Source organism: Solea senegalensis, linkage group LG11 (assembly GCF_019176455.1).
Source record: "Solea senegalensis isolate Sse05_10M linkage group LG11, IFAPA_SoseM_1, whole genome shotgun sequence".
NCBI classification, from domain to species: Eukaryota; Metazoa; Chordata; class Actinopteri; order Pleuronectiformes; family Soleidae; genus Solea; species Solea senegalensis.
Window position 1 is genome coordinate 12,835,479 of NC_058031.1, and position 19,709 is coordinate 12,855,187.

The following is a 19,709-nucleotide window of genomic DNA, read 5'->3' on the forward strand; positions in this document are numbered from 1 at the left end:
TGTTAGGTTTGTCACATACAGTATGTGCCAAGGCTAAAATAGAGTCAAGGCAACTATTGTTCAATAAACTGGGAGGAAACAGTTCTCCTAAAAGCCTTAGCAACAGGCAATCAAGGGTTATCATCTAGTCATCTGATTTATTTTCTTTCTTTTTTTATCATTTTACTTCCACTCATTGAGTTCCTGTCACTGCTGCAGCAGGTTTTCAGATAAGCAGTGCTTCAATATGAAGACAAATATCAGCAAGCCTTTATTTTTGAGCTTTCTCTGCCTCAGCCATAAGCCTCCCCCAATCTGCCAGAGTCAATATCCAGCTCAGTGTGATATTTAACAATGATAATAATAATTAACAGTGGAGGTTATACCAAATTACAACAAAACAAGGTCAACAGAGGAACGAGCTGAAGGACAAAATCCACTTATAAGCAGATTATGAACACCTGTAACTACAGACATTGCCATCAACACTTGATGATGCTTATTACAGACTAAGAAACACACTAAATTGTATTTGTGGCTTACTCACATTTTGTGCGCATACTTACTAAAACCAAAAAGACGCATTAATAAAAACAGTGTCTGGTTAGAAGGTATTACCAAAAATGTGTGGTGTTTTGTGGGACGTCAGGTGTTTTGAACCAGAAGAAACATGTACTGTGTAACTGTGCTTTGAGTACACCTGCCACTTTATTAGGTACACCTGCTTGTTAAATACCTAATCAGCCAATCACATGGCAGCAACTAAATGCATGTAGGGACTGAGAAATGGTCAAGTTGACCTGCCAAAGTTCAAACCAAGTGAGTGTTTCAGAAACTGCTGATGTGCTGGGATTTTAACATACAACCCTCTCTAAGGTTTACAGAGAACATCTGTATACACACAATACTCCTCAGTTCATTTCACTTCAGAGCTTCAATGTCCCTCAAGGGGAGATTTGTTTGGCAGTTGGCAGAACTAAAACAATAAAAAACTACTTTTAAAAACACACACACACAGAGAGAGAGAGAGAGATATAGTTCAACATAGACGTACACAGCACAACCAAACTTGACTTAAAACAGGATGGACCAAGGCTTCTGCGAACGTGATTTGTGCGATTATGATCGATAACACAATTCATTTGTCAGTTGACAGTTTTGGACAGACGTTTTTTGTTTTGTACAGAACAGATGCCATAAAAAGAGATCAAACAGAAGGTCCTGACCAGATGACCCCTGTACCTAATATACAGTAGTAGCCATTGGCAGAACTTTCTGAAATAAAAGCAAAATTGTGGTGTTTCACATTTAATGTCATGATCCAGACTATGAACCTCATAGTCTTATTATTATTATTATTATTATTATTATAATATTGCTTGTGTATAAGAAAAGTGGCCTAGAGAATTATTCATTCAAGATTCAAAACTTTATTGTCCACTAATGCATGCATTAATGGACAGTTGTCCTAGACACACACCCATTTACAATTTGATTAAAAAAAAAAAAAAAAAACTGTGTACAACCAGGATTAAACCATACTGAATAGAGAGAGAGACTGTAGTATTTCATTCATTTGTACAAAGCTCATTTTCAGATTGTCCACGTGTGACGTCAGATCTGTCCATGTGTGACGTCAGGGTCACGAGTCACGACGTAAACAGAAAGGTGAGGCGCTGTCTAAGGTTCTGAAGCGTCAGCCTGGTCTGCCACAGCCGCAGCAGGTGTGCGTGTGTTTGCAGTGTAGAAAGATCAAGGACATGTGGATTTAGTACCGCGATTTACAGGATTATTGAAGGCAAATAAGTCAAAACAAATAATCAAGGTGTTCGATCCGTTTCTTGGCGATCTAACATGGATCTGCTTCCAGCCCAGGAGGCGGCAAAAATCTACCACACCAACTATGTGAGAAACTCCCGAGCCATCGGCGTCATGTGGGCAGTGTTCACCATCTTCTTCGCAGTCATCACCGTAGTGGTCTTCATCCAGCCTTTCTGGATCGGGGACAGCGTCAACACCCCGCAGGCCGGATACTTCGGCCTCTTCCACTACTGCATCGGCAACGCGCTGACCTCTGAGCTGACCTGTAAGGGCAGCGTCCTGGACTTCAGCTCCATCCCCTCACCTGCCTTCAGGACCGCCATGTTCTTCGTCGGCTCGTCCATGCTGCTGATTGTTGGTACCATGGTCTGTTTCAGCCTGTTCTTCTTCTGCAACGCTGGGAACGTCTACAAGATCTGTGCGTGGATGCAACTGGCCTCAGGTGAGGGAGTGAGCTACTGTGTTTACTCTACTTCTCCAATTAAGATAACCTAAGACAAGATAAGATAAAGACATTGATAAATTCAAATTGCACAAAGGACAGCATCAAAATGTAATGAGAGATAAAATATGTGATAAATGAGAAAATGTAATAGAAATACAACATTAAATAAATAAACAACATACAATGTAATTACACGTAATTACAACATTAATTATCCTACAGTATGAACAGTAGTTCATATTAGCTCCACTTACTGGTATTATTGTACTAAAATGTTGTTTAGGTGTTCTCTAAATGCAGAACAGGATTTTGTTAATCTTAATTATTATTATTGATCAGGTTATTTATCATACTTTAAGATAATATGAAAATAAAAACACCTGTGGTGGCATCAGTGGCATCTTCACTTACTGTACTGTGATAATACAAAAATACAGCTCTGAAAACTAATCTACAGGCTTAAGGTTAAAATGTCAAGGTTAAAGTCTGTAGAGAAATTGGAAATATGCAAATAACACGACCAATTATGCTCCTTTTTGTATCCTTATATTTTCTAGTGTCTTTATGTAATCATCCATCTTACATGGGCTTTTAATGTAAAACCTGTGACTGATGAAGGAGATAAGTGTCTTCATGGCCTGAATCTGAGTGCACCTCTCTGGTTTCAGACATGTTGTGCATTTGTTCTCAGGGTGTTCTTCGTCATCGCGTGAGCCAATCAGCAAACTGGTTTCAGTCCAGACTCTGACACCTCTGCAGGTGTATAGTTACATGTTACAAGATCTGGTGTTGCTGTGAAATGTTAACTGATCTAACACCTATAGTATACCAGAGCCATGGAAACTGGACATCTGCTGTAGTGGTTTGTAACCAGGGGTAGACTAGGTATTTAGATCTTTTACTCAAGTAAAATTAGTAATACAGCAATATAGAAATATTACATTACAAGATAAAAGTACAGTAGTAGGGTAAGCAAAATATTCTTTATGAAGAGTAAAAGTAGAATACTGATATACTGTTACATATTGTAAAATATAATAATATAAACTGAAAATTGTCAAGTATATCAGAAAAAAATAGCTTCTTTCTTTCCACCTTCATGTGTAAAGTGGCTGTAATGAGGCGGTGATTTCTTGATCCCCATGCACGTCCTGCAAAGGTCGGATTTTTATCTACGGTTTTACAGTAGCTTTGGCAAAGACCCAGAGGAAACTTAACCAGATTAAAATCATGAATTATTTAAGGCATTTCATAACAATACATAATCCAAACAGCACTACCGGGCACCTTCTGTCCTGCTGTGTTATACATAAATGAAATAAATGAATTCTTTGGCACCTAATAAGGGTGCATCATCACATATCTTCCACATGGGTCCTCTCTCACAATTATATATCACAGTTAGGGCACACAAGAGGTAATTATTGCAAGGTTCTGCCGTTACTCAGTCCTCCCTCCCTCCCCTCGCAGCTGTGTTGATGGTGATGGGCTGCATGATCTACCCGGACGGCTGGGACGCTGAGGAGGTGAAGAGGATGTGTGGCCAGAGGACGGATAAGTACAGTTTGGGAAACTGCACTGTGCGCTGGGCCTACATCCTGGCCATCATCAGCATCTTGGACGCCGTCCTCCTGGCGTTGCTGTCCTTCACTCTTGGCAACCGACAGGACAAACTGCTGCCGGACAACTTTGAGGTGGAGGGAGCAGGTAAGGGTTAAAGCAGAGCGCGTGGAACGGAGCTGAGGATTATAACTGCTTTTGGGCTTAGAGTGAGTGATGACTGTGGAGCTTCTTACTGCACACATTTTCCACACTGTCACACCATGTGTGTCTCAGTGAGACAACAGAACAGCGTGAGAGGGAGCCAGCTGTGAAACTGAAGCAGGTAAACAAAATAATTCTTTCAGTACACCTCAGGTCTATGAGAGGTTCAGTGTGTAAGAATAAGTGACATCTCACGGTGAGACTGTGACAGAGATAAATTCTCCGCTCACCCCAACCAAGCCATCACTGAACTACTGTGGCCTTTGCAAACCAGAAAGAACAACAAATAGTATTTCACATTTTTCTCCACTCTTATGCTGCTGACAAAGGGTAACAGGTGGGGTAGACCATGGACAGTTCACCAGTCCATCACAGGGGCCACAAAGAGACAAACAACAATCCACTCTAACACTCCATGGTGCTACGGTCAATTTGGAGTGTCATGCAAGTTACCTATTGCATGTTTTTGGACTGTTGGAGGAAATCGAAGAACCTTGAGAAAACCCACACACACACACACACACACACACACAGGGAGAACATGCAAACTCCATGTAGAAAGGTCCTTGTTCCAACCGGGTCACAAACCCAGATCTTCTTGCTGCAAAGGCACAAAAAACAAATTATTTTAATTTTAAAGCAAGTATGCACATATATGTACACCCTTATGGGTAGGATATTCAAATTCCAACCCTTAAATGTACACACTGCACCTTTAAGTTATTATTCTGGAGCTTTTATCCAGTTGGACAAGAATACTGACCAGTGTTTTAAATCCATACGTATTATTTTTAAAGCATATTTTCCTCCTTCACAGAAAAAACATGAGGGACATCAAGACCTTCAGTACCAGTGTGATGCAGCAGCATTCAAAGGTCAAGGCAAGCATTTTTGAGGAAAGGCTTTTAAATCGAACTACAGGTACCGCTGTTCCTGCTTCAGGCTGAAGTTTTTTTCTTCCTCCTTTTTGAAATGTGATAACATCGTTTGTATATACTTTTTATTCATTGTCATACCACTTGTGGCCTCATTCACCAGGCAATTCAATCCTATGCCAGTGTTTTAGTTAAACTCATAATATACCATTTCAAAAACTCTAATAAACTCTGAAAGAAGCACAACAGTTATTTCTGTACTGTATGAACTTGATTTATTGTATGGTGTGAACCGACAGCTCGCACAAAGGTTTATGTTCTTGAATCAGACGCAGATATTAATTTTGTTTTTACCCAGACCTCAACAGGTACACTGGTAACTGTGGTATGATTGATTTTGAGACAACCTTACGTTACATCAGATTTCACGGTTTCTATGGTTAAAAAAAAAAAGGGGGGGAAACAAAAGTGACATTATTGAACAGTTGGCCATACATACAACTGAGCTCAAACACATCTTCCATACAATTTTATTAAAACACAGCTACCCAGCTAAATAATTTTAGCTAAGATATAAGATTTGTTAGAAACTGTACATAACTGTAATATACATAAAGGCAAACTCTTTGGTACAGATATATACAGTTTGTTTTCACTTATTTTTTTCCTTTTAAAGTGGGCTTCTTAAAATGTATTTGTTGAAACCTTTAAAACACTATATTCCTGAATTGTAGGTGTATGAGAATACCAGCCTCCCATGCTAATGAAAGATCCCATTTACTCTAACTATCCACAGTAAATACCAGGTGACAGCTGACTCTTTAGGGCCAAATAATGACCTACTAAATCAGACAGTGGACGTCTCGGTAAGAAATTAGTCTGTAAGGAGAAATGCTGTTAACGTTACTGCAGTGTAAATGTGAGCCCAGTGTGCAACTTTCTAAACCTACTTTACAAATACAAAATGTTTACCTTACATATGCAGTAGGAGATAACGTAATTCATTTAAAAAAAAAAAAAAAAAGGGCCACAGCACGAATGAAACCATGAGGAATAAACTTAGAAAAGAATAGTGAAAGTGAGTCCTTTTAAAAGGGGTCAAAATGACCAATAAAGGCTACATATCCTTGGTTTGTTTGGGGTTTTAGTGCAGGAGTGTAACAAGCAAGGATGAGTCACCAGCATTACAATAACAGGTTTGCTTAGCGGGATGGGTGAACTGAGCACAGCAGTTGGAGCCAACGCAACCACAAATATAATCCACTTGATTCCCGACGTCATCAACACCAACAGAAGAACCAACAAATACAAAGCAAACATACACAGGAGCATTAGCCCAATAACAAAAACATGAGAAATCCAAAGGAAATAAAGGAAATAAATATTCATTTGATATGCCCAAACTGGAAAGTGATCTGTTGCAGTCTCTGGAGAAAGGATGGAAGGAAGGTGCAAGGGCTGGAAGCCTCCACTAGAGCGTGAGCCAACGGTGGCGCAAGCACTCGGCAGCGGTGGCTCTCTTCTCGGGGATGAGCTCCAGCATAGGGAGCAGGAAGTCAGTAAAACTCTCAGCTTCTTCTCGGGGCCACTCGTACTTGTCGACCAGAACCTCCAGCAGTCCCCAGGGCTTCAGCTTTGTGATGTGTTTCAAGTCACCTGCACATTTACCAACAGACAATGCTGCGTCAGAACCAATGATGCCAAATGTTCCCAAAAGTTACAGTGAGTTCAACAGTGAAGTCCATGGGAAAAAAACATGCATTACAACCAACTAGATAATTTCATATGGGGAAATCTGTTTAACAGTAAATCTTATTCCCAAACAGGCATTAAACGTGGATTTTCTTTTAAAAAAACGACTGGTTTAATTAACACTCCAGATCTTGAGGACAGACACAAACTCACTGACGCTTCTTGCTTTACCTTTCTTGGTGAAAAAATCCTTGGAATATTTGCCAGTCACTATGAGTTTGCGTGGGACACTCCCCAGCAGCTCAATGATCAGCGCTATATGGTCTACAAGGCAGGTGGTTTGCAAAAGGAGAGGGGGAGGACAGACAAGACCAACAACAGATTTCATCAGACAGTGTCACAGTCACAGGCCCACTCTGGGTGTGTGGATGGAGGGCAGAGGAAGAGCGACTTGAGGCTGACAGCACGGACACCGGGGGACAGTTGCAGAGGTTGTGGTACACAGTTGGACATAAAGGTGTCAAACAAGGCCATCAGTCTCAATTATCAACAGCTCCAGTTGCACATTGGATGGGATGCATTTTTCCAAACACAAATTAAACTAGATTTCTGAGAGCTATGATTGGCCATCTTCAGTGAAATGTGAAGGAAATAGAAAAAAACAAATAATACCTGCTCCATTTTCTACGACTCCAAAACAATGTGGCTCACTGAAATATCTCGTTTATACCTAAAGTCCCAAATTCAGTCAATTCACTGTGATATAGATTAGAAAGGGGGAGAAATCACCATGACATAACAATACAACTATCAAAAAAATGTCTTAACTCATCTGTAATTATGATAAGAAATTATTAGTAGTTCTGCAAGGAAAACCCTGACAGAACTATTTACACATGAATTACTGTCTGACGGCATATTTATTGATCTGTACTATATGTCCACTGGCCTGTGCACACCAACAGCTCCTTCACTTGTGAATGTGCTGACAGAAAGCTTTACCCTCCTCCCTGCCGTCCACCACCGGTCCCACAGCAGGCCACGCACAGAGGGGTGGCATACCTCTCTTGGTGAAGTATTCCTGTGAGTATTTCCCACTCAGAGCATAGTGACGGGGGATTTTACCAAGCAACTCAATCATGAGCGCAAGATGGTCTGGAAATGAGGCACATCGGAGGAGGAGAGAGAAGATAGGAGGTCACAGGGAAACAGTTTTGGAGAGAGGGGATGGAATGACAGATGGGTGATGGGACAGGAGAGAGATGGCAAATGGTCATGTGGAACAATGTATTAGGAACAATGGATGATGATGATAATGTAGTATGACATGACATGAAGCACAGGTATGAAAATCCAGTATTACTTCTCACATTTAAAAAACAAAAAGAATGTAACACATGTAAATCAGTAACTTTCATTTATGTAACAAACCATGAAGGATAAATCAGTTGAAAACATGACTTAAAGCACAGCCATCAAAACTATGTGCACTACAACATGTACAGAAGTAGTCTAATTCAGGATTAGTTCATATAAACCAGAAGGACAGCAGCACAACAGAGAACACTGTGATAGAATAATATCTACAGACTCATGCTTGCATGAAATGCAGGTGAAAAGGGTGATTTGCAGCAGCAAGAAATGAGCAGATGACCACAAGTTTAAAACACAGAATTGAGATATGCAGCCAGCCAAAATGTACACAGAGAGAGAAAGCATGATGACGAGAACATCAAAAGTGAGTGACGAGAAGATGAAGAAAGGTGAGTGTGAAAGTGAAGAGATGGCCCCGTCTCCAGTGTGGCGGAAAATGTGGTTTGAGATGTTAAAGAGAGGACATAAACACAGGAATGTTGACAATCTACGTAACATGAGTTCACATCTACATCTTTGTAACTTGTATAAACCGCACATTAATGTGCAGGGAATTATTTACAACCCCCAATGAGAAATTCTTATTCCGACTCTTTATTAATTTTTATTAGTGCACTAATGAGGGTCCATTCAACAAGAAAACATTATAATAAAGCTATTCACAGCGGCACAAACTGTAAAACCCAAACAATGTGAAGCCCTCCTTCTAGTTAAGTATACCTTTCAGATATACTACTTAATATCGTACTTGCTATTAACTTTGTGCACTTACTTTCCTGGATTAAAAACAAAAATAGACAAGGACATTCCAACAATACCTTCATCCCTGGAATAATCTTCCCCAGAATGTGGTTCAAACAAATAATCCCCTGTGGCAAGTTCAAAAGCCTGAGGAGACAGTACAATCATCATAAACACAGGAAAAGACACTGGGTGAGGGGATATACACATGCCTTCCCATAACCTGATGCACTCTCATAATGAGGTCTACAGAGATCTTTCAGATACACCGGACTAATGCAAGTCGACTGTGCAATCTCTCACCATGCAGGCTGTGCTCCACATATCGGCTGGTGTGCTGTATCCAGCACCGATGAGCACCTCTAAGGAGCGGTACTGCCGTGTCTGTATGTCTTCTGTAAAGTGCTTGTGCTGAGAAAGGTAAAGAGAGGAAAAGAAAAAGTGAGACATTCCCACTTGAGACAAATCTGCATTTCTTGACAGTGTGAAGGCAGGACAGTATGATAGCATGAGCAAGCATGAATTTGAATAATGTGTTGTTGTAAGAATTGTAAAGTTCTTTGATTTGTCATGAAACCATGTTGAGACAAATTAGATTATTACAGCTTGCAAGAGTCTAGATAATTAGTGTGAAAGACCGGGGACACATTAAAGTCTCTTTTGAGCTCATCACATCGAGATATTGTATTCTTTGTAATATAAGAAGACCATTGTTTGTCTCACAATATTCACTTTGACCATCAACCCTTACGTCTATTACTGTCAAGTAATATTTAGCAAGCATTGCTATGGGATCATGTCTTTAAAATAAACAATTATCACAGCAAAATCACCATGTCTTTGTAGTGTCTCATACATTTTAGAAATTCTACAGTAAAATCTAAATTACACAACTGTGACAACTTAATAGAGTGAACATTAATAATAGAGGAAACATTAATAGATGGAAGTATTTCTGCTTTGGTAGAAAAATTACACTGGTTGGTTCACGGCAGGACTTAGTCCTAATCAGGAAATCCCTCAGGTCATTAGCAGACTACTCACCACCCAGCAGGCATTTCCCAAGTCTGCAATCTTGACCTTGATGTTGTCTGCATTCAGTGGCTCAAGGGGGTTAACTAGCAGTTCTCCTGCTGACGGCTTGCCTACATAGCAGAGAGAGACACAGACGTGAGTAAAAGAGACTAACAATTGAATTAACTACTTGTTGAACAATCAATACTTTAAAGTTCACATGGCTGAGCCTTTATTGGATTTCAAAAGGACCCCAGCCAAGACAAACAGATGACACAAAACCTTTCAAATTTAGATGTACTGAGTTTGGCAGACTGACCATTTCCCAGACTTTCGTCTGTTCTGTATTGATAGGCAGTCCCATCTTCTCCCTCCTCCTGCAAAATGCTTTGCTCCAACTCTCCCTCCTCCAGGCCAGCAGGAAGGAGTATTTCAGCAACTGGATTGCTTTGAGCTCGCCTGCTTTCTGTCTCTGTGCCCAGCTCATTGAGGTCAGCACAGTCCACACCGTTGCAGGTGTGGTGCACCGGCAACTCCTTGTGCTGCTCCTCCTGTCTGGCACACTTCTCAGTAGGATCTGCATTGCCATTGTGTTGGTCCTCGTCCCTCCACTGTGACTGTCTCTGCTCCACCTCTACATGACCATTACAGTTCAACTCCGATAGCCCCTCTGGTCCCACTCTCAAAAAATCTGTATGATCACTGGTCTCTGAAAGGAGATAATTTTTAATTTTTTCTTTTTAAAAATGACTTACACCAGTTTTGTTTTTTTAACACTGCATTCAAACTGCAGCAGAACAAAAACTACAAAAAAGAAATGCAAATCATGTTAGCCCCCCTGACATTTTGAGTTCTTACCCCCTGTTTCCGTATGTCCTAGATCCTGAAGAGAGACCTGTCTGAGAGGAGCACACACCCGTCCCTTGGGAGACTGCGGATCCTCGTCTTCATCATCTTCCTCCTCTTGTATGTCTGTGGTCTTTTCCATTTTCTCTAGGTCCATGATGCACTTTTCCAACAGTTCTGCTTGACGCTTCTGCTTCTTTTTTAACTTCTTCTTTTTGTTCTTAGACATTTTTACTGTCTGTCAGGGAATGAACACATCGAATAAAATGAGTTTTTCACAGCTGCATATTATGGGACTGCGTTTAAATTGTATTAAACTGTAATGTGAGTGGCTGCCTTATGGTGCAAAAAGTAAATAAGAGGTTTGTACCTGTTTTGGAATAGGTGCTGTGCTTACTGAAAAGAGAATATAAGATTAGTATAAACTGTTCTCAAACTGGGCTCATGAATATACATACAAACATGAGTGTATTTGTGTCCGTGTGTGTCTCATACTTGCTGAACCAGAAGGAGGTGGCGCCCCAGCCTTCTGCCACTCTGTGGCCTCTGCTGCAAGCTTTCGGACATAAGGCTCATCAACACTCATCAGGATGTTCTCTGGCTTGATGTCTGTGTGGATGATCTGACACTTTGTGTGCAAGTAGTCCAGGCCTTGAAGTACCTGGCAGTTGAATACATGTATAATACTTTACTGTTTGTAAAACCCAAATTAGGCATTTGACTTTATAGCCAGTCTGAGCAAACAAACTATATAATCCTTTAATAATCCTAAAATGATAAAAGTTTATCATTTTCTCTCTCAATGACTTACAAAGCAAAGCTGATTATTCAAGCATACGTGAAAGGCAACATTGATGTCCCTGTATCTGCTACTCATTCTGTCACAACAAAAGCTTCTTGGCTGAAAGACCGCAAACACTTCACAATTTTCCCTGGCTCCATCTGCCATGTTAAGAGGCTTACCCGATGATTATATTTTTAATTATCACAACATGCTCTGGCCTGAGTGGTTTTCACCCACAGTACAGGCCTTTGCACATCAGACTCTTATTTTGTACATTCGTTATACACACTTGTCAACGACATGATATTGAAAATATCTGAATAAGCAAATGTGCAAAACTGGGACTCTTGGCAACATACAGGACCTCCCTCAAGTTTCCAAACTGTCTGACAGACATCATTTAGTATATTCTGAGTTAAATCTCCTCTCCTTCGCTCTTCAGTATTTGGGTGTACTCTTCTTTTGTAGTTAGCAAAGCAGGCCCCAGCTTATTATAAATGCTGACTTAACTTTTTCTTCCCAGGATGCAATTTCTCCAATTTTCTCTAGTAATTTTTCTCTGGTACTTACTTAATAATTTATTGGCTAGGGTTAGGTCACGGCACCTTATATAAATAATAAGGGTGTCAAAATCAACCTCTATATTATTCTCAATTTCATGCAAGTTATTCTCACTGCTGTTAATGTGCAAAGGCCTTACAACTGTACAGCTACATGACAAACTAGTGGAAGCAAAAACTGAACTTGCATAATGTGTCACCTGAATACAAAAGGTGTGGCTCTGTGAGTGTCGTGTTACCTGCTTTATGATGCTCTTCACACATGGCAGTGGCAGCCCCTGGTAATTGGACTTTATTATCCACTTCAGTAAGTGATGCCCCAACACTTCAAACACCATGCAGACATCTGAAGATCACAGCTGTCAAGGTATTAACAGTGCAGCACAAGTAAAACTGAAAACCATTGAGGACACAACATTTTCAATGCTGCTCCCTGTGTAGGCATTCACCTACACAGGGAGCAGCATTATTTAAACTGAAATAAGGGCAAGCCACAAGACTACAGTGTTGTTGGGGAGTGTCATATTACAGCTATGGCTATCCCGGTGGCATTTAAGGGCTCTTACTCAGGCAAAGTGTTGTGATCGGTGGAGATCTGACACATTCCATTTAGTCAAGCCAACACCTGCTGTTTCCTTTGTTACTTACACACTGCTTTCCAGCTAAATCTAAAACCAATGGAAAGAACTATAATTTCCCAGATTTTTTTTTTTTTCCCAAAGTTTATAGGCCTTTGTCTTTCCAGTAGGAAGCCAATAAACACATCTAGTTGGGGTCATAAAATAAGCATTTGCATCATTGGGCTCCAAAGGATACGAGTTCCATTGACACCAGAGATCTTGAAGTCGTCTAGCATCTGCACCACCATCTCCCGGTTGGGATCATTGGGGTCGGAGTTTCGTACCTGAGGAAGTAAAATACAACTTAACCCATCAATGGTGTGCTTTCTAAAATAGACAAATACAGGATTGACATTCATTCTGTGACCATGTTATACTGCTTGAAAACACATGCAGGAAGTTGCTACACAGTACTGTATATGAAGTCACATATCATGCACACTCTGTATCTCTGTAAGGTCATGTTAGGTTGTTACATGTGTTGTTAGGTTGTGTCCGTACTGAATTTAATCAGTGCACGTTTTTTGATTGATGTGACATCAACTCACAAAATAAAAACTTAAATTCAGCTACTTACAGATCTGAGGAGTTTGATCTCATCCACTGCCGTCTCTGTGTAATGCTCTGCACTCTTCACCACTTTCATTGCAACAAACCTCTTCACCCTGCAACCACAGAGCAAGAAACATTCACTAACAGGAAGCACTGTACAAGCCATGGTCCTATCACAATAGTTTTATAGAGCTACTACTCTATTTATTATCCAATGTCAATCATGAAAAACAAATCTGTGCAGTGAAAATATGCAGAAAAGCTTTTTCATACTGGATGTCCCAGGCGAGCCAAACAGTAGAGAAGTGTCCCCAACCCAGTTTCCGGATAACATGGTATTTTCCGTTATAAAGGTCTCCTACTTTCACATGGTGATAGCCACCTGGGAAAAAAAAGTATTAAGTATTAAGTAGACAGTTCAACACCCAAAGAACAGACTGGATAACTGAGGAAGACTTTAATATTTTCTAATATTGTTAGTGTTTTTTTTGTCCCAGTCTTCTCGCAGGGCTCACCTTTGCAGTAGTCATTAGGATCCTCCTGCTCTTCGTCATCAGAGCCGAGAATCTCTTCAGGTTCTTCAGGCTCCTGAGGAGAGGCTTCTTGCTGGGGCTGCTGTCGTGTCCTGGCATTCACTGGCTGCCTAATGGACAAAAAAAAATAATAATAACCACAAATCACAAACTTTACATTACAAATACAGTCACCAAAATATTCTACCTTGCCTTTACCTTTGCAGCACTTCTGACCAATTACTCTTCTTTATGTTAGAGACATGCATTCCTAGTAAGTAAATGTTTCACAAGCCTAAATGTTTCAAATATTCTACAAATTTTATCACTTCAAACTTTTTCCTTTACATCTGTGTCAAGTTATAATTTTGCACAATTGCCAAGGAATGTGACTTGTAACATTTTAACCATTTAAATATTTAAGTGTCTTGCACCATTGAGATAGCACTATAGGTGTCTGTTCTTCTCTAATGAGGAAAATTGAAGCTACACTTTCAATTTAAATAAACAAAATACCCAACCTTCTAGAATCTTCCATCATCTGAAGGACTTTAACATTATGTCAAAAAAATTAATAAGGGGTGCCCTGAGCTATTCTACAAGACCCTTGTTAATCAATGCAGTTAAGCAGTTTATCTTCTCTGTATATTTTGGTTGAAACAAATAAGTGCAAACAACAAAACAGTAGCTCAACAGAGAGTGTAAGCAAAAGGTTATAAAACAATTTTGCATCAGTCAAAACCTTCCTGCCATAACAGATCCTCCTTCCACTTCCTTATGACACATGGGTTTTTTTGAAGTGGGGATGTATACGGTACTTATGCCGACTGTTTTTATATGTGAATAGTAACAGCAGAAAAAATTTGTTGTAGAAGGCCAAATTGAAAAATATCAATATCAATACTTTCAGTGGTTTACCACGCTGTTTGAAAGTTCAATCAAAACTCAGCTACTATGCTACAGTACTTGCATGCGAGGGAATTTGATGGGAAAATATTGTGTTGACAACATGATAAACCTCTTAAAACAAATGAAATATAGCATACAGTTATAACATTATTGTTTTATTCAGTTGGGCCTTCCTGTTCCTCCCACCTCCCTCACCAAAGAGGCAGTGGGCTAAATGTGGTCAATGTGACACAGTGACTTTGCACAGGTAATACTAAAAATTGGAACCATCCCCTTAAGTACGCTATGAAACATAGTTAACGTTGAAGAAATATGTGCTGCAGGCTACATTTTTAGGCACAGACACTCAGCTGTCACATGTCAGAAGGACTTAAATGACTTTGCTTCAGGCAAATATCTGATAATGTATAGACAGCACACACTCATATATATATACAAATACAAACAGTGTTGAATCAGGACTTTAGTGGTAGACTCAGGGATTGGTAGATTTTAAACAAGATAGATAGATCCGGCTTTAAAAGGTTAAGCATATAGCAACCAACTGAACACCCCAATCTCATTCGCATTATTCTCAGCACATACTGTACCTGTGGTGACCTGTCTTCAAGTAACATTAAAATTTAAATATGAAACATGGCAGTACAACATAGCAGATACCAACTCGCTAAAGGGCTCACTCAACTAAATCTTAATTTAAGGTGATTATAACAAGTAATTACAAACATTATACTCATTACTACTGAAAATACTATACAGGGAATCTCAAAAGTTTAGAATGGTCTCCTTCACATGACAGCATATTTATAATTTCATGTACAATACTAATTACATTAGCACTGAAACACTTAACCTAGTTATAAACTGTAAGTACAACATTGTATAATCTGTGTTTACCAACAGTCTAGTTGCTAATATTAACTTTAAAGCCAGGCAGCCTGATGTTACTTCCTCCACAGAGGGGATTAAGGCTGCTTATCACTACTGCCGCTGCACAGGCATATTGAAATAAATTCCTTAAAAGCAAATTCTGCATTTCTTGTATTCACACATTATATTTATGTTAGAAATAGTGGCTGAGAACATGTGAAAAAAAAAATACACATGTGAAGAATTAGGGAGTTAAAACTGAAAATAGTTTCCCTCCAGCAGACTTTACATTTTTTTAGGCAGAGCTAAAAATATGGCTTCATGACAAATAGGAACCATAGTGAGAATAACTCCTCTTCAAACATGGTATCGATATAAAAACTCTTGCCGCCTTTAACTGCAGTCTCCCATTCACTTGTGAGTTACTGCACCTACTCCTGAACTACTGCCTTTGTTTTTTTCAAAAGACGAGGTAGTTAAAATGTGTGGTCTGTGGTGTTTCATAAATGAGATGCTAGATTACAAGTAATTTTCAAATTACCTTATTATTAAAACCATACTTGTGCACCAATGACCAAATAAACAGCAGCAATCAATTATCATAACGATTTTCAGATGCATTTGCTACTCTTACTGCACATTTCATAATTATTAGCCAGTTTGTTGGAAGGAACTAATCAAAGCCAGCACTTGTAATTCATCACCGGTTTTCAGTGACAGCTCATCATTAACTATTGAAAAAAGAAAAAACGAGTTAAATCAAGGGCATAGAATTACCAAGACTAACATTAAACTGATTGTTATAGCCTTGTTAAATCATTATCAACCACTTCTGTACACATACATGGTCAGTATGTACAGATGACTTTGGCATGCAAGAGTACTATTTTAGGTTTACATCTAGTTTCATCGAGTATCATGATTCTTATGCCTAATGGACATGCATGTTGGAGCCATGGAGATCGATATCTGCAGTAGTGCCGTTTTCAGTGAAACGCCATGGTTCTGGGAGCTGATGTGGGATTCTTCATTCTCCGATTTTAAATATAGCACAGGCTGTTACACAACACCCCTGAGGACGGCACTGATGGCATGATTACTAGTTTGTTAGGTACACCAAAACAATAAATATTTGGATTGAATGCTTCAGTATAATTTCATCCAAAAATGTTGCATTGGTTTCATGCAATCCTTCATACACCGTTCTGACAGTATGGCAAAGTCTCGTTTTTTGGCTGCTCTTGATTGGGGCTGCCACAGCAAATATTCACCTCTCTTTTTCTCCCTATTCTCTGCGACCTTCTCTTTCACACTTTTGATGTCCTCTCTCAGCACATCCATGTACATTCCCTTGGATTATTCTTGTTTAATACAGGGTTTCTGCAGTTTTCAACTAGTCAAATTGAAGACTTTTTAGACATTTGATTGTGATTGAACGCATTGAATTTGACCCATTTCATGTCCATACTAGCAAAGAAGTGTGGAGCATATTAAGGATAATCAGAGTCCAAGAATTACTTGCAAAGTAAATTTTATCTATCAATTAACATAACAATAAATGAAATCTATGAGTAAAAAGTACAGCGTTGCACCACCTCACATGAATGTATACTGGATTTCATCTAATATTTGTCGGGAACATTTTTCTGAAAAACTGTACAGCTAGTGTCTTGGCTGTGCATGTGTGTTTGTGGGCTGTTCGGTCACTAACTGGAGGACTTACAGAATGGGTCACGCTTAGGCTAGACTTCGATGTTCTCCCGATGTGGAACAAAAATAGCTGATGTCAAGCGTTTGCTGTGGCTTTTCACTGTTGCTTTGTGTCTCCCTGAATTTCCGTGTGAATGTAATGCTTTTATGCCCAATGTCTCAAGCCGTATTGTCCTCTTACATAAAAGGTGCAGCAGGCTTGAAACTGGTTTTCAACTGGCTTCAAATCACTTGTGAAAATCACTTTGTTCTAGCCACGCATCTTTGAACACTCACTTCCACATGCAAGTAATAAGCTAATCCAATCCTCCGTTGCGAGACTGGCTCATGTTAGGTGTACGCCAATAAATTGTGACCAGGCTGCAATTAATGTTAGCAATTATTGGTTTGTTAAAATTAGATTAACCTAACTTTATCACTCAATAAAAGTAACATTCAGCATTTTTTAATTTGAGACCTGGCAAAACTGCATTTAAGGCCTAAAATTCAGATTATTGTATTTAAGACTTTTCAAGACCCAACAGATGCCCTGTTAGTAGTATCCTAAACGCACTCTTTCCAACATACTCTGCATCTCTTCTCACTTGCATGTGATCAATCACCTCAGTCTTGCCTCCCTCATCATCGAACCTTTCCATGTACCTCAGATGTTGTCATTCCACATCCTATCCACCATCCTTTTTTCCATCACTAACTTTGCATCCGCAGCTCCACCAAATCCACGTTTGCTTCCTGTTTCTTCATTAAACGTCACCGTCTCCAACCAATACACCATATTCTGTCTCACTACTGCCGTACCTTTTACTCTTACAGGGACCTTCCTGTCACAAATGACTCTTGAATCCCTCCTCCATCAGCTCCACTCTTCCTCATGTCACTACAGTCTCGGTTTTCTACAAAGTTGACCCCAAGTCCTGGGTTATGCTGTTATGTTCTACTGCAGTATGGTTCTGTCAACATAACTGCCTGAAGCTTTATGGCTAACACACAGATGCTCTTACTGCAAAAAGCTATGAAAGCTATGGGGATAACAAATGTGCAACTCTTATACCTTATATAGGTATGTCATTTATTTTTCTTAGAATTAATAAGGTGTGCCCTGAGCTATTCTAAGAAGGACCAACATAAGTAAAGTGGACACAAAGGGGAGGCCAAAAAACAGTCAGGAAGGGAAAGACAAGAAGTACTGGAAGGCTGAATCCCCAAGACAGTAGTAATGCAACATTATCAATGCCACTTACCAGTTAACAACACCATCCAAATGACGTGTACAAACATGAAACAGGGGCCTAACATCAGTTTCACATTGTTGTGTTTGGAAAATGTGTCAAACCGTCAACAAACACCCACTGTAGTACAGCTGACAAATACATGCTGGTCTGTTATCATGTTCAACAGGAAAAAGGGTAGGTTTAGACACGGATACAGGCTTACTTTTTGGTGGTCTTCTTTGCTTTACCCCTCTTCTTCCTCGCCTGAAGTGCCAAAACTGTCAGAAGAAGAAAGCAGTGACACAGTATTTTAGAGACTGCCAGTATACAGTAGCTCAAGACAAAAAAAGATGACAGCATGAGGTTATGGGCAAAGTCTTGGCAACTAGTGTCAGTGTGTGTTTAACCGTGTTGGCAAATGTCAATATCTAAATCAAACCTACAGTGCATCTGTCAATCAGTTTGATATCGAAAACCCTCTCACGTTGTTACATGATACTACACACAGCATTTGAGGGCTGCAACGTTGGAGTACTATCACACACGCTAGTGGATAACTGGTGATGTTAATACAGCACCAGACCGCGAATGCTGCTCGCGTTTCAGCGTCTATAATAACACAAGAGACCTAGAAAGCGCCGCTAATCCTGACATGTCTCACTGAAGCTAACGCTAACGCAGTTCGCCCAGGCTCAACAGTGCGTGACAGTCACGTACAATTAAACCAACATATGAACGCGTGCAGCTCGACTAAACGCAATATTTGAGTTACACGCACTTCAGTGTCAATACACACACATAGGCTGACGTTGCTAACATAGAATAAGCGGGTAAAGATTTACCTTTCCTCTCCATGTTGGCTTCGGCTTAGCCGCTAGCTTAGCAACACCACCAGCGATCGAATATTCCACGCATGCGCACAAGCTCGTTTGCGCGAAGGAGACGGTGGGGTGACGATGAAGTCTCCACCTGGGCAGCGTGACGTAATCAACAGAAGATGCGGAAGACTGTGGCGTTTTAAACATTTAATGGTTCAGTTTGACGATTTGACAATTAATTAACATTTCAGATGTCAATATTATAATACTGACGACCTGCAATTACATTTGAGCAGTCGAAATGACGGTTAGCGGTATGTGTTATTCAGTTTGGCCAGTCATAATCACAGACTTGACTAGTCACAATGCCAGTAGACATGCTGTAATCAGAGAGATATCTCAATTTACGATATCCCAAATAAAAATTCCCTTGAAAATATCTATGACATCATAATGTATATCTACGATCTAATTATTATAATCCATAATCCTTCACAGAGTTTTTTATTTGCTCACACACCAATTAGTGATAGTGAATTTGACTTCTGCATTTAACCCTGTCCTTTTTACACTCCATTAGTGAACACACAAAGCAGGCACAGGAGCAGTGGT

The 19,709-nt window shown here is 39.8% G+C and overlaps 3 protein-coding genes across 7 annotated transcripts in view; 2 read left to right on the plus strand and 1 right to left on the minus strand.

Annotated features, from left to right (window-relative positions):
- The window catches only part of samd11 (sterile alpha motif domain containing 11), a 1,171,052-nt gene that overhangs the window by 798,680 nt on the left and 352,663 nt on the right, over positions 1–19,709 (plus strand). The gene's annotated exons all lie outside the window — the stretch shown is intronic.
- Positions 1,696–5,339, plus strand: lhfpl5b (LHFPL tetraspan subfamily member 5b). Its single transcript, XM_044038130.1, has 3 exons — positions 1,696–2,242; positions 3,716–3,952; positions 4,827–5,339. The coding sequence occupies exons 1-3, from the start codon at positions 1,834–1,836 to the stop codon at positions 4,835–4,837; spliced, it is 657 nt and encodes a 218-aa protein (XP_043894065.1). The 5' UTR covers positions 1,696–1,833; the 3' UTR covers positions 4,838–5,339.
- On the minus strand, positions 5,137–19,201 carry srpk1a (SRSF protein kinase 1a). Of its 2 annotated transcripts, none has more exons than XM_044038075.1 (16): positions 19,122–19,201; positions 18,503–18,557; positions 13,583–13,710; positions 13,341–13,449; positions 13,093–13,180; positions 12,712–12,799; positions 12,135–12,241; positions 11,047–11,212; positions 10,922–10,947; positions 10,564–10,789; positions 10,025–10,414; positions 9,736–9,836; positions 8,995–9,102; positions 8,769–8,838; positions 6,808–6,900; positions 5,137–6,540 (listed from the first exon to the last, which is right to left on the minus strand). In XM_044038075.1, exons 1-16 carry the CDS (start codon positions 19,132–19,134, stop codon positions 6,356–6,358), a joined length of 1,953 nt encoding a protein of 650 aa, XP_043894010.1. In that variant the 5' UTR covers positions 19,135–19,201; the 3' UTR covers positions 5,137–6,355. The 2 variants fall into 2 exon arrangements, with proteins under 2 accessions (XP_043894010.1, XP_043894009.1); XM_044038074.1 differs by lacking the exon at positions 6,808–6,900 and adding an exon at positions 7,639–7,731.